General features: G+C 41.0%; 2 protein-coding genes across 20 annotated transcripts in view; one reads left to right on the top strand and one right to left on the bottom strand.

Annotated features, from left to right (window-relative positions):
• Positions 1-6365, bottom strand: part of DCAF6 (DDB1 and CUL4 associated factor 6) — a 133356-nt gene extending 126991 nt beyond the window's left edge. For 4 of the 19 annotated variants that reach the window (XM_072732925.1, XM_072732929.1, XM_026003350.2 and 1 more), the window contains exon 1: positions 5638-5967. In XM_072732925.1, coding sequence (XP_072589026.1) covers positions 5638-5734 — 97 coding nt within the window. In that variant the 5' untranslated portion in view covers positions 5735-5967. Of the gene's footprint in view, positions 1-4454; positions 4563-5637 lie in introns of all 19 variants that reach the window. The other 15 variants (XM_072732937.1, XM_072732938.1, XM_072732924.1 and 12 more) reach the window with 12 other exon arrangements.
• Positions 6357-14817, top strand: part of MPC2 (mitochondrial pyruvate carrier 2) — a 28951-nt gene continuing 20490 nt past the window's right edge. Inside the window, exon 1 of the mRNA XM_026003362.2 lies at positions 6357-6907. Coding sequence (XP_025859147.1) covers positions 6799-6907 — 109 coding nt within the window. The 5' untranslated portion in view covers positions 6357-6798. The remainder of the gene's footprint in view (positions 6908-14817) is intronic.

Genomic DNA, 14817 nt, shown 5'->3' with positions numbered 1-14817 from the left:
AGGCAGAGACATAGGCAGAGGGAAAAGCAGGCTCCTCTTAGGGAGCCCCATTCGGCACTTGGTCCCAGGACCTTGGGATCACACCCTGAGCCAAAGGCAGACGCTTAACCACTGAACCATGCAGACATTCCACCAGTAGTGTTTTAAATTTTTTTTAATCTGCTGCAAGTACTTGGTAAACCTACCCAACCTATTAACTGTTGAAGTTAATAACATTCTATTATAATTATTAAAAATACAAACCATTAGTATAGTTTTGCAAACCTCAAGCCAAGATGCATTAAATAATCTACTGGGTCAACACCCCCATTTTTAACATGATACATAACAGAAAGTAGTAACACCATCACCTCGAAAAATCTTTTATTTTAGTTGTAGGTGTGTATCACAAGTTGCCATATAAATGTATGGATCATGGTCAAACATTCTAGAAATACTGACCTAAAACACCCCTGTAATATAAATTCTATGTTACCAGTAGCTCCTATCCCTTCTAAGCACTTTCATCCTATACAGGAAGAAATGAAATCCACCATAGAGCTATTTTCCTCCTGCAGTTGCTATGATTGATGTCTTTGGTGGTCTTATCTTCAGGAATTATTCAGCTTATTCTATTACATGTATTTTTCATATTTGACAGTCATTGCTCACTACTAAAATCAGACATCTTTCAACTTTGAGATTTCAAGACTAAAGAAACAAAATACAAATATTCCACCAACTTTTCCCCAGTAGCTAACAAGGAAGCATAAATCAGAATTTACAGACTCTCATATAATATATTGTAACTTAGCAACACATGAAGAACTACATAATGTAGATGTAGTCAGGATATGTTAAAGAATAATCTAAAAGTAGGGGCGCCTGGGTAGCTAAGCCACTTAGGCATCCAACTCTTGATTTCGGCTCAAGGTCATGGGATCAAGCCCTGTGTTGGACTCCATGATCAGCACAGAGTCTGAGATTCTCTCTCTCTTCCCCTCCCCTGTGCACATTCTCTAAAATAAATAAATATTTAAAAAGAATAATCCAAATGCAAAATTATCCATTTCAATACATATTGGCTCCAATGACATTCAAACGACAAAGACTTCCTAATCCCAATATAAAGCTATCATTGGCTACCTGCTATAGTCTGAATGGTTGTGTCCCTTCAAAAATCCCTATGTTGAAATCCTAACCTTCAAGAAGGTGGGATCTTAGAGATGTGATTAGGTTAGGATTAGTGCCCTTATAAAAGAGACCACAGAGAGTTATCACCCTCTTTCTGCCCTGTGTGGTTACAGTGAAAAGGCTATGAACCAGGAAGCTGGCCCTCCTCACAAGACCAAGATCCTGATGTGAGCACCCTACTCCCAGTCTTCCAGCCTCCAAAACTGAGAGAATAAATTTTGTTTGTTTATAAGCTACCCATTTTATGTTATTTTGTTACAGCAGCCCAAGCTGACCAGGACACTCCCTAATCATAGTTTAAGCATTTTATATTAAACATACTATATATCATGGCAACTCCCTAGAAAAGTTCCTTTACTCTTTTGTCAGTTAGTGTCCTTACATATAGAAGGGTTAGAAAGTATAAATTCAAGTTGTGGGCAAGTCTTTAAAATGAGAGGAATATGAATAGAAAGAGGAAACGTACAGAAACCAGTGTATTTTATAAGCAATGTTTATCTTTATAAAGCTGTGTGTGTGGGCAGCCTGGGTGGCTCAGTGGTTTAGCACCACGTTCGGCCAGGGCGTGGTCTGGAGACCCAGGATGAGTCCCACATCAGGCTCCCTGCAAGGAGCCTGCTTCTCCCTCTGCCTGTGTGTCTGCCTCTCTCTCTCTCTCTGTGTCTCTCATGAATAAATAAATAAAATCTTTAATAGATAGATGATAGATAGATAGATAGATAGATAGATAGATAGATAGATGATAGACAGATAGATAATAAAAAGACAAATCCAGGAAGCCTGAGTGGCTCAAGGGTTGAGCGACTGCCTTTGGCTCAGGGCGTGATCCTGGAGTCCCAGGACTGAGTCCCGCATTGGGATCCCTGCATGGAGCCTGCTTTTCTCTCTGCCTGTTTCTCTGCCTCTCTCTCTCTCTCTCTCTCTCAATGTCTCTCATAAATAAATAAAATCTTAAAAAAATAAAAAGATAAATCCTACATTGAAATTTAGATCAAGCTCATAAAGATTACAATAGCTGGCCTAGCTTCTGAATCCATGGTAAACCAAACAATAATCTGTTAGTTCAGGTGACTCTTGTGAATTTGGCAGTTGTAAGTGAACATATATATCGTTTTCTTCTAAATAACTTATGAAAAAATATTTATCTTCATTCCCACAACATAACAAGATGTTTTATGAACTCTAGTTTTCTTTGATAGGAGGAAAAGTAGTAATTAATCAAATTTGAAATCACCTGCAAAGCTTGAATACCACTATTAGAAAGACACATGCTATAATGAAATAATTTGAAATGTAAACGTTACAAGAAAAATCTGTCAATTTTATCTGTGAATTATTTAGCAGTAATTCATTATTAAAAATGCAAATAATGGGAATAAATTGAAAAAATAACCTACAATACTGTAAACAACCAAAATGTTTGAAGTCTCAAAATAAAAAAGGAATCTACTTTCTAAAACACTATTTTTTAAAAACTCATTGATTCAGGTACTACTAATGCGGATTTTACTATTTTCTGAATGCTAAACCAAGATTAGCACAGGGGTGTGGGAGAGTTAGATAAAATAACGGTGTAAAGAAGGTCTACTAAGGTCAGGAAATTACTTCACAAGCTATTTTCAAGTACTTAGAAAACCACTTTTAAAGGATGCTGTTTTGAGAATACACTATAAAGAATATATTATTAACACAGACTTAAAACATTAAGAAACCTCATACACACACACACATGCACGCTGATATCTGAAAATCTGTAATTCAGACTTTCTACTGATGTCAGGGAACTCTTGCTCTTCAATTTCCCTCTACCCAATGCAAACGTCACACTTAAAGGAGGAAGGGAAAAAAAGGAAATGTAGAGTTTCATATTTTAACTGTCATAGATACAGCTGAACTAAATGAACAAGAAAAAAACATTAATATATAAACTTATCTAAATCAGTACTTAAACAGTCCAACTAATACATGACCAAACAAATTTACTCATGCAGAACACACAGTATTAAAATTCGTTTGGGACGCCTGCTCAGGCGTGAGCTGAGGGTGGCTCAGCGTTTGGGTGTCTGCCTTTGGCTCTGGGTATGATCCCAGAGTCCCAGGATCAAGTCCCAGGATGAGTCCCGTATCTGGCTCCCTGCATAGAGCCTCCTTCACCCTCTGCCTGTGTCTCTACCTCTCTCTCCGTCTCTCATGAATAAATAAAACCTTAAAAAAAAAAAGGTTCATCTTATTAAACTAAAATTAAGTTCTTTTTCAAAAAAAATTAAGAGAGGGGCAGCCTGGGTGGCTCAGTGGTTTGAGCACCTGCCTTCCGCCCAAGGCGTGATCCTGGAGACCAGGGATGGAGTCCCATGTCAGGCTCCCTGTATGGAGCCTGCTTCTCCCTCTGCCTGTGTGTCTGCCTCTCTCTCTCTATCGTGAATAAATAAATAAACTTAAAAAAAAAATTAAGAGGGATCCCTGGGTGGCGCAGCGGTTCGGCGCCTGCCTTTGGCCCAGGGCGCGATCCTGGAGACCTGGGATCGAATCCCACGTCGGGCTCCCGATGCGTGGAGCCTGCTTCTCCCTCTGCCTATGTCTCTGCCTCTCTCTCTCTCTCTGTGCGACTATCATAAATAAATAAAAATTAAAAAAAAAAATTAAGAGAAATACTGCACATCGTTTTTAGGTTAATGATTTAAAAAATCGCTCTCTACTAATGTTTTTTTTTTTTATGATAGTCGCACAGAGGGGGGGGGGGGGGGGGGCAGAGACACAGGCAGAGGGAGAAGCAGGCCCCATGCACCGGAACCCGACGTGGGACTCGATCCCGAGTCTCCAGGACCGCACCCCAGGCCAAAGGCAGGCGCCAAACCGCGGCGCCACCCAGGGATCCCCTAAAGTTTAATTTTAAGACAACTAATCACCACTCTAGGTTACTTATCCTAGAACAAATGCACAAGCATGTATAAGGATGTTCAGTGCAATGCCTCAGTAACAACGAAGATCTATTTCCAGAGGAAATTTTTGAGTCTACTACTGTACCGTCATACAGTTAAACATTATGTGGTAGTTTAAAAGACTGAATAGGTCTATTTTTACTGCCTGGAAAGATCTCAGATCTCTAAGACCTAATGTAGAAGTAAGTTGTAAAACAAAGTTTACAAAAGGACACCATATCTACAAGTTTCACAGACACACAAATGCACACAGAACTTTGGCATTTCTGTATGTACATATGTGCTTGTAAAAATGGAAAGATAAAGGTCTGGAAAAATATTCAGGAAACAGAGAACAGTTACCTCTAAAAGTGTGTGAGTAAAACTGGAATGGGAGGGAATCACAGGGATTTCTGCTTCATTTTTATTATGTCTGTACAACGAGAATGTATTCATATGTCACTTGAGACACTAAAAAACAAGAATAAGAAAAAAAAATGCTTGCTCAGTTCTCTCAAATCATTTACAAACCAGAACCGTTAGGTGTAAGGAGATTTCATTTTCTTCTACCGACTTGAAGGCAAAAACCAAGTGTCATCAACAGTACTTCCCTAGCAAAAAGTGACAAAACTGGAAAGAAAAACGTTTTAAATGTCTTACCTACAAATAAAAAAGAACAAAGTGGCGCTGAAGAGACGGCAGAGGAAGAAACCTTAACTCAAAACGTCCACTTTCAAGATCCTGGACTGTTTGAGCTAGCTCAGCTTGACCCAGAATCCTCATATAACCAATTTACCCAAAACGGGGGAAAAAAAAAAAAAAAAAGTGGAATACTGTTCCCTCAAGTATTGAAGGTTGTTTTTAGAAAGCTTAACTAAGAAACCGTAAATGCCAAGTGTGTTTTACAGGGGTGGGAAGAGGAACATGAAACCCTACACCTCCTGAAAGCGGTCAAAACGAACCGAAGAGCACAGGGGAACCCGGGAAGCGCGCGGGGGTGGGGAGAGCTCGGCTATCACTTTTAGGCTTTGGCTGGGCGCCGCACCACAGTTTACGCCGAGCCCGTGGTGCACCAAGTCCCTCGAGGTGGTCACCGCGCCGCGGCCGCCACCCCAGCCCTCCGAAGACTGAGGGGAGGGGAGTGCTGTCGACAAAAACTTAGTCCTTCGGCGGAGCGGGGAGAGCGCTGGAGGGGAGCACAAGCGCCAACTTTGGCTCCAAACGAAGCAGCTCCGGGAGGTTCGGCAAGTCTTCTCCCGAACCCCACTCCACACGCGCCCCAACACCTTTCCCGGCCAGTAGCGTCTGCCGCCCACCCGGCCCCCTGCGGGAAGCCCAGCAAGGGCGGCGGCCGGCAGCACGCACGGGGGGCTTGGCCGTGGGAGGACACCCGCACCGCGGGCGCCAGCCAACGTCCACCCAGCACCCCGGGGTCTCCCGGGCGCCCCCGCCGAGGCGCTTCCCCACCAACAGCCCCCGCGGCGCGGCCCCCTCCCCCACCTCTGGGCGGCGACCTCAGCGCCTCCGCCCCCGGGCCCCCGCTCACCCAGGTAGCGGCTCCGCAGCCGGGACGGGTCCTCCAGCCCGAGGGACCTTTTCCTCACGTCCCACAACAGGTGTGGGCAGGAGCCACCCCGAGACATGGCTCTGCCGGGCCGGGGTAGAAGGGGAGACCACCGCGTGGGGGAGGGGAGGAGGGGGAGGGGACACCGCGGATCAACACCCGAGCCGCACCGGCACCATCCGCGCGCCGGGCCTCGCGGGCGCTGCGAGTTAGATGGCGGCGGCGCCCTCGCCCCCGAAGCCCGGCCGCGCCCCGGCCGGAGCTCGCCTCATACTCTCCTTCTCAGACTACCCAGAACATCCAGAGATCAGCAACAGTCCCCTCCCTCGGCCCCCCTCCTACAGGAGGAGGAGGCGGAGGCGGCCGCGACTCCTCCCTCCCCTCGTTCTCGACACCCTCCCTTCCAAGCGCTTCTCGCGAGATGACGACCACCCCCGGGACTGACGCCCGTCTGCGCCACGGCTGCCCTCACCCTAGGAAAGTGGATTCTGTAGCTAACTCCTTGATTCTCTACCGATAAGTGAGGACTAGAGAGAGAAGGAGCTGAGATGTGAAGTCTCTCAGTCACAAGGCTCATTCTAAAGGAAGCAAGAGCGTTGTGCGGCGTCATCTTTAGTTGGGGCACTGAAGGCCCGGAAAGCCCATTTTAACTACGGGCTCTCTTAAAGCGGAGGGGGATAGAGCCCGTGCAGCTTCACTTTCCCTTCTCCAACATGGCCTCGAGGGCAGGAAGGAGAAATTGGAGGTTCGCGCTGGACCCCGCCCGCACCACGAGGCGGGCCAATCACCGTGGGGCGGCCGTGCTTGCGCAGGCGCGCTGCCGCCGGGGCGCCGGGTTGGCGTGGAGAGGCAGTCCTCCAGGCACCTGTTGCCATGACTCCTCCTCCTCCTGGGCTGCGGGAGTGAAGGAGGCGGGCCCGGGGCGGGCCGTCGCTGTATCTCCGCCCCCTCAGTGCTTTCCTGGGTTCTCGCCACCCCTGTGGTTCGCAGGGGGCAGCCTGAGCCGCGGGAAGGGCAACCTCGGAGAGAGGAGGACGCTAGGCGCTGTGGCAGGAGAAAGTGACGAGTGCCCTTCGTTGTCATCCAGGGAGCAGCACGCGGCCGCTCTCCCTCTCGACCGCCCACGACCACTCGTCCGCAGAGATGTCAGCCGCTGGCGTCCGGGGCCTTCGGGCCACCTACCATCGGGTCCTGGATAAAGTGGAGCTCCTGCTGCCGGAGAAATTGAGGCCGCTGTACAACCACCCGGCAGGTAACAGCCCCGGAATAGCTCTCAGCGAGACCTTCACTCCCTCCCCGTCGGAAATAGACCTTTAGCGGCCACGGGCAACTCCGCCGCTGGAGGCATCGCCCGCAGCCCCAACTACTTCCCTTCAAGCGAGCCCGGTCTCACTTTCCCGTCCTCCCTGCTTTTCACTTTATCTCCCCCAACATCTCTCGTTAAACCTGAGATTATCGATTCTGTGCCCTTCGCGACCTTTGCTGCACCCCATCCCTTAGGCACGACCCACACCCCGGCCCGGGCCTCTGGGTTTGAGCCTTCTCGCTTCCCGTGGCCACAGATCGGCCTGGGCCCCCACGAGATTCTCATTCTCTCCCCTTATCCTCCACGAGTACTGGTGTATATTGATCCACGCGGATCTTGTCGCACCGGTTTGGAGTAAAGGTCACACTTCCCTCAGCTCCAGCTGGCCGAGGCCTGCAGAAGCGTTACCCGGGTTTCCGAGTTAGTGTCATACTAGTCCCATAGATCCAGTTTGTTGAAGGCTGTCCTTTCTGACTGATTCTCCCTAGACTTTTTCATGTGGGCAGACCCGGATTTAATTCTGTTGTGCCTCTTACTATGTAGCTGTGACCTTGGGCGAAATCCTAGATAGTTTAGTCCCTGTAAAATCTGCTCAGTGTGAGAATTAAAGATAACATGCGTTTGAGTCTTCATAAATGCCTAACAAGTGTTAGCTGTCACTTGTCCTGCTGGAAAACACTGTTCTTGTGGCTGAAAAAAAAATAGTTGTATAAGAGACTGGAAGATCCCAATCCTTCCAACTCTTCAAGACCTAGAGTTTTGTTACCTCTTCTATAAAACGGGGGGTAATATTACTTGGCTGGTAACTAAAACCCCAGGTACTGAGGTCTATTTCAAGCTTAAAATTTAGTGAATGAGAAAATATGTTACAAACTGAAAGATTGAGGTGCACCCCAGAAGTGACCCTTTTTTCCTTCCTCCGCAGTTGGCATCGTTAGGAAAGTTGTCTTTTCTCCACACGTTTGACTAGGAAGGAGCTCTCTGGAGTCTGAGATGGTTCCTGACTCTGATTTCCAGTTTGATAATGAAATGATGGATAGTATAATACTTTACTAAAATACAAAATAAATATTATACTTCAGTATTATGTTGTTTACTGCAGTATCATACCCATTATTAAATTAGTCTTTAGGAAATTTATTTAGTTTATTTGCCTTTTAGGTTTTTTTAACCCTCAGTTTTTTGGAATTGTGCTGTGTTTGGTGACAAAGATTTTCAGGAGGGAGAGTTGAGCAATGCTTCTGTAGTAATCTGGGTTTTAGAGTCAACTGAATTCTATAGAGTCAACTTTGACCCTCTTCAGCTTTGTATTTGGGCTGTAGGATAAGGACAGGGCAGAGGAGGATCATTTTAAACTACTTTAATACAGAAGTAGAGGTTAGTTTTATAGTGATCTTTTCTGGGGTCTTGGCTTTAACCACTTATAATTATTGCTTTAGTCATCTTTGAGAATCAAGAGGATTTACCTTTCATTTGTAGACTGTGCACTTCATCTGGGTATTCTTGGATTAGTTCAGTTATTGTAACCCCATTTTCAGAGTAGGGGAAGGAGAATAGGCTCTCTCTGTATGGCTTCAGAGCCTATTCTGCTTTTAAGGTTTAAATCTTGGCTATGTGACCTTGATCTTAAAGCCCCCAAGCCTTATTTTTCTGATTTATAAAATGGGGATAGTAATTATTATTATTTAAGGATTGTTGTGAAAATTAAGTGATATAATGGCTATAAAACATTTAGCAAAGTGATTGCACTTAGACTCTCAAAAAATGTTAGTGCCCTCTCATCTAAGCTTTTAACCAACATACACAGTAAGAATATCTATCCCTGCAAAATTATTTATGATTAAAAAGTTGTAGCCACATCAATGTAGAAATGGAGAAGCATGAAAAATATTACTGTTAATTCATTAGTATTGAATAAAATCTGAGGAGATGCTAATCATTGCTCCAAGAGTCATCAGAGTGACTATTCAAGGTTTTTGTGTACTATTTTGCATAATAGTATGTTATTGAATCCTCATTTAAACATTAGTTTAAATTCACATACTGGAATTCACATAAGTTCACAATATACAATGATATGCAAGACTAGGATATTAACAGATAATCATACACTGAATTCTAAATATCTGAGATATAATTTTATCACTGGCAGAATGTCTGGTAAGGCGGCAAAAATATGTCTTTATATAGATATATACTAGGGTTATAGTACTGCTATATGTATCATATATTATTATATCATAATGGTATATATTATAGTTAACTTGCAGCCATCATCATTCATGTATGTTGTTCCTGGCACACTATGATCTACCTCTATAAAGTAAGAATAGAGTTCTTTTTTTTTTTTTTTTTATAAAGTAAGAATAGAGTTCTAATCAAATATGTGTCCTAACAAGTTCAGTTCTCATAAGGTATGTCACTCTCCACTACCACCTCCTGACTGTAAAAAAAAAATGACTCTACACTAACCAGCAGTATAGCTCCATTCCAGGTATTTGTCAGAGAAATAACCTTGAAGTCATGTTGCCCAGTGTTTACTTAAAAGCTTAGTTGAGGGAGAGAAACATTGTTAGTGAAGGCATGTCATTCCTTTGTATATTTATGAATTCCAAAATAGGGTGAATTGTCCCGAAGTATGCACAAAATGAAACATTGGAATGTAGAAAGAAAACAGTACAACTTCTGTTAATGTGTACTATTATTTTATCCTTTTAAGTTTTCTATTCTGTATATATCTTATAATATAAAAATAAATTAGTCTAGTTATATATATATAGTTATATGGAGAACACAGTTGAGTTTTGTGGAGTCAACATATGTACATATATATGTATATATGTATATAAATTATATGTATAGTGTATAAATACATACAATATATATGTAGGGGATGTATGCTCAAAAAAAAAAGGAGGAGGGACACCTGGGTGGCTCAGAGGTCGAGCATCTGCCTTTGTCTCAGGTTGTGATCCTGGGTCTGGAGATTGAGTCCCACATCGGGCTCCCTGCAAGGAACCTGCTTCTCAATGAGAGCCCGATGTGGGACTCAATCCTGACATTCCAGGACCATGCCCTGAGTTGAAGGCAGGTGCTCACCCACTGAGTCCTCCAGGTGCCCCTAAATAAATAAAATCTTAAAAAAAAAACAACTTTTTTTTTCTTTTTTTTAATGATAGAGTCCAATATTCAGAAGTAGTTAGGAGACCAAGAATCCAAAAACTATCCTACAGGTGGTCTAAAGATATAAACTTCCAGTTACAAAATAAATAAGTTTGGGGGATATAATGTACAATATGATGACTGTAGTTAACAATACCATACTATGTATTTGAAAGCTGCTAAGAGAGTACATCTTAAAAGTTCTTATGACCAGAAAAAAAAAATGAAGTGAGGCAACTGATGTTAACTGAATTTATTGTAGTAATAATTTTGTAGTTAAATATATATCAAATCATTATGTTGTACACCTTAAACTAATACAATGTTATATGTCAATTAGTGAATCTGGGGGAAATAAAATGATAATAAAAATAAATAAAAACTATCCTTCAACTAAGTCGGCCCAGAAAAGAGGTTTCTGAGCCATATCATTCTTTGTACCTCACCATTGCTTTGCTTTTCTTGAGTTACATTTTGGCTTAAGTGAGAACTTTTGAAAAAATAGTTCTGTGAAATCAGTTGCAGTGCTTAGTGTGCTGTTGCTGAGACTATCATTCTCTCTACATTACATGGTATTCTCCCTCTGAAGGATCACAGGAGTTACTTTAAGATCTTAATAGCAGTAACTCTTGTATTTCTCCTAGGTAAGAGAATTGTTTTTTCCCTTTTTATCTTAAACACCTAAAGAATATGTTTTAAAATATAAACAGGGCCACCTGTATGGCCCAGTTGGTTAAGTGTGTGACTCTTGATTTTGGCTCAGGTCATGATCTTAGGGTGGTGAGATCGAGCCCGGCATCCAGCTTCCATCGCTCCACCTGGAGTCTATCTAAGATTCTCTCCCTCTGCCCCTCCCCTCACTGGAGCTTGATAACTCTCTCTCTCTCTCTTTTTCTCTCTCTAAAATATAACATACTAAATGAACCCATGTTAGCAGTGTTCATAAGGGAATATCGTTAAGGGAAAATTCAGAGTTAAATACTAAGGGAAATAGTGTTATATGAGACAGTCTAATAAACCTTAGTTCACTGTACATATTATTTTATTACATGTAAATAAAGCCAAATGTAGATAAGTAAATAAACAGTGTAGATGCCCACAAAGTTATGAATTAACATAGTTCTTTAGCATTTCTGTTAGAACAGTTTATTTTCTTGCTTCAGAGATTATTTGAAGAATTTCAATGACAGTCTATGATAGATATATAGGTATTTTAGATATCTAGATTATATTACATATCATATCTAATATATATTGTGTTTATATATACATACCCTTAAAATTAAAGAATAAGAACCAAAGTGGAAAGTTGGGATTTTACGTACAACTGTGAGATACTGATGAAAAGTAAGATATCTTTAAACCAGTAGCTACCAAGAATGTTGAATTATTCAATATTTATTGAGGGCATACTGTGTATTAGATACTGTTCTGGCACTTGAAATGTTAGTGAATAAAATAAAAATCCCTACTCAGAGATTTTGTATTTTCAGAAGAGATCATAAAAGGAATATGATCCAGCTGTAGTTGTTAGTTTGATACTTTATATAACTTTTGTCCATTAACCTGATTTTAAACTAATTTTAAGAAATTAAGACTATTTATGCTTCACCTAGTTTAATTCAACAGATACACCAAAGGAGAAGCAAGCCCTAAGGAAGTTATAAATAATTTGACATTTCAAAGTCATTCAAGAATATTAATTTTGGTTTTAAGAGAGTATGAAAATGTTTAAGGTATGGTATGACATAGTAGAAAGAAGAGGAAGATCAGAGAGATCTATGTTCTTGTCCTTGCTCTATCTGGAACTACCTGAGGATAAGACAGACTACTTAACATCTAAGTGCCTTTCTTTTTCATCTGTTAAAATAAGGAAGCTTGGATTTTCCTTAAGGTCCTTTTCAGCTATAATAATCTTCAATTTGATATTTTTACTAGAGCTTTTCTTAGTTTTCAGAGTTTTTAAGAAACTCAGGTTTCATTGGGGAAAACTATGTAATTATTGTTAAGTTAGGATTTAGGTGTCTTAGTTTTTAATCCTTGCTGTGCTATGTATTTGATTCAGGTAATTCCACACTAGAGAAACAGTCTGAAAGGGGAAGTGAAAAGCATTCAATGAGAAACATTATTTTTCACATTGACTCATAGTAAGCATCTCAACACAATACTTGTGTGTGTGCTTGTTTGCATGTGTATAAAGTTATTTATTCTAAGAAGGAAATCCTTCCTAGGTAGAATCATACATACAATATATGTGCTGCTGAAGCGAGCACTGAATCATACATGCAATAAATGACATACTTCCTGGGTAGAATTTTTTTTTTCCCCTGGGTAGAATTTATATGATATTTCATGAACAGTAATTCCTCTCAGAAGGAAATTAGGAAGTAAATGTATATCATTATTTTATCAACAGGTTCATCAGAATTTTTCAAGACAACTAGATTTGTTAATTTGTTTGAAAATGTATGTTTCTTAAATATTTGTTTATGATATTCTCTTGCAGAATTTCTCAAATTCTGCTGTGAAAGTTTGAACCTTGAATCAACTTCACGTTTAAAATGAGACAAACCTGGGAAGCCTCAGTGGCTCAGCGATTGAGCGCCTGCCTTCGGCCCAAGGCATAATCCTGGAGTCCGTCCTGGATCGAGTCCCATAACTGGGCTCCCTGCTCAGCGGGAAGCCTGCTTCTCCCTCTCCCTCTGCCTGCCGTTCCCCCTGCTGTGCATATATATATATATATATTTTTTAATTCTTCTTTGATATTTCCAAATTGTCAGCATTTGAGGCCTTTTTTAACTTCCAAGAGTGGACTTCTAAGAAACAAGATTAAAATATGTTAATTAACTGTTAATTGTTTCTCTAAAAGAATGCACATTTATTAATTTTTTTAAATGGTTGTTGTTTTAAGCTACTAAGTTTGTTTGTTTGTTTGTTTATTTATTTATTTATTTATTTATGAAAGACACAGAGAGAGAGGCAGAGTCACTGGCAGAGGGAGAAGCAGGCTTCCTGCAAGGAACCTGATGCAGGACTCGATTTGAAATCCCAGGATCACGCCCTGAGTTGAAGGCAGACGCCTAACCACTGAGCCACCCAGGTGTCCCTTTTTATTTCTTTAAGATTTTATTTATTTATTCATGAGAGACACAGAGAGAGGGGGGCAGAGACATAGGCAGAGGGAGAAGCAGTCTCCATGCAGGGAGCCCGATGTGGCACTTGATCCCGAGACTTCAGGATCATGCCCTAAGCTGAAGGCAGATACTTAACTACTGAGCCACCCAGGCATCCCAGGAATGCACATTTATATTTGGTGGGGACACATTTCCCTCATCTTGGACTCTAAATTAAATTTAAGAGGTGATTTTTATTCAGTATATTTTTAGCCGTTCAAAGTTTCTACCCATTGAAATTTTTTACTCATTGTAATAAATGTTAGCTAGATACTCTGTTTATATTTCTGATTATCTTGATATTAAGGTATTCTAATCCATTCAGGTGTCGTAATTAGTTATCTCATTTTTTCTCTCTTTTATAAGAATAGCTGTGTCATTGTATAGAACTTGTTTTTACCATGTCTAGAAAGACAGTTGTCTTCTCATTATTTGATACTTATTTCCAAATACTTTGTTTTGTCAAAATTTTATGTTTTAGAAATGTTAAAGTAAGTTGAAATGTTTCCTCATTACCATTTCCACTATTGATTCCTGTTTTCAGGAAAACCACCTCTGTACCTGAATTCATACATGTCGAAATATACTTGACTTTTTTACTCTTAAGATAGAAAATGATTAGTAAGATAGAATGGAAAAGCAAACTAAAATAAGTTTTCTTTAAAATTTTTTGTTAGTCCATTGTATGATGACAGGTATTGCTAAGCTGCTGGGTTCCTTTTCTTAACAATGAAGAAAATTGTTTCTTTGCATTTATAGATTATTTGTGTCACTCTGATGCATCCTCAGATATCTCAGAAATATTAAAAATTTAGAATGTCTTGGGACGCCTGAGTAGCTCAATGATTGAGCATCTGCCTTGGCTCAGGTTGTGATCCTGGGGTCCTGGGATTGAGTCCTGCATCAGACTCCCTGCAGGGAGCCTGCTTCTCCCTCTACCTGTGTCTCTGCCTCTCTGTGTCTCTCGTGAATAAATAAATAAAATCTTCAAAAACAAATTTAGAATGTTTTATAATACATATTTTCTAATGATATTTTTAAATTCAGTGCTTAGCAGTTATTAAAATAATTGAAGGTTTGTTTTATAATTTAAAATTATTGGGCAGCCCCGATGGCATGGTGGTTTAACACCGCCTGCAGCCTGGGGTGTGATCCTGGAAACTCGGGATCGAGCCCCACATCCGGCTTCCTGCGTGGAGCCTGCTTCTCCCTATGCCTGTGTCTCTGCCTCTCTCTCTGTGTCTCTATGAATAAAAAAAATAAAAATAAAAAAAATAAAAAAAATTTAAAATTACTCACTAACTAAAATATTTATACCTCTCTTGGTCCAGGTTCTAGCAACCATAATTACATGTTTGTAGGGTTTTTTTTTTTTCTGTTTGGTTTGGTTGTAAGGGAAAGGAACAGGAAATATTTTTAAATTATCATTTGGCTTGAGGCAGTTGAGTAAATTAGTTACCAGGCAAACACTTACTGAAAAGCTCTACTGTTCATAAACTCTGAAGGATCAAATATTTAAGC

This window comes from Vulpes vulpes, chromosome 13, assembly GCF_048418805.1.
Source record: "Vulpes vulpes isolate BD-2025 chromosome 13, VulVul3, whole genome shotgun sequence".
In the NCBI taxonomy this organism is placed as follows: Eukaryota; Metazoa; Chordata; class Mammalia; order Carnivora; family Canidae; genus Vulpes; species Vulpes vulpes.
This window is presented reverse-complemented; position numbering and strand designations above follow the sequence as displayed.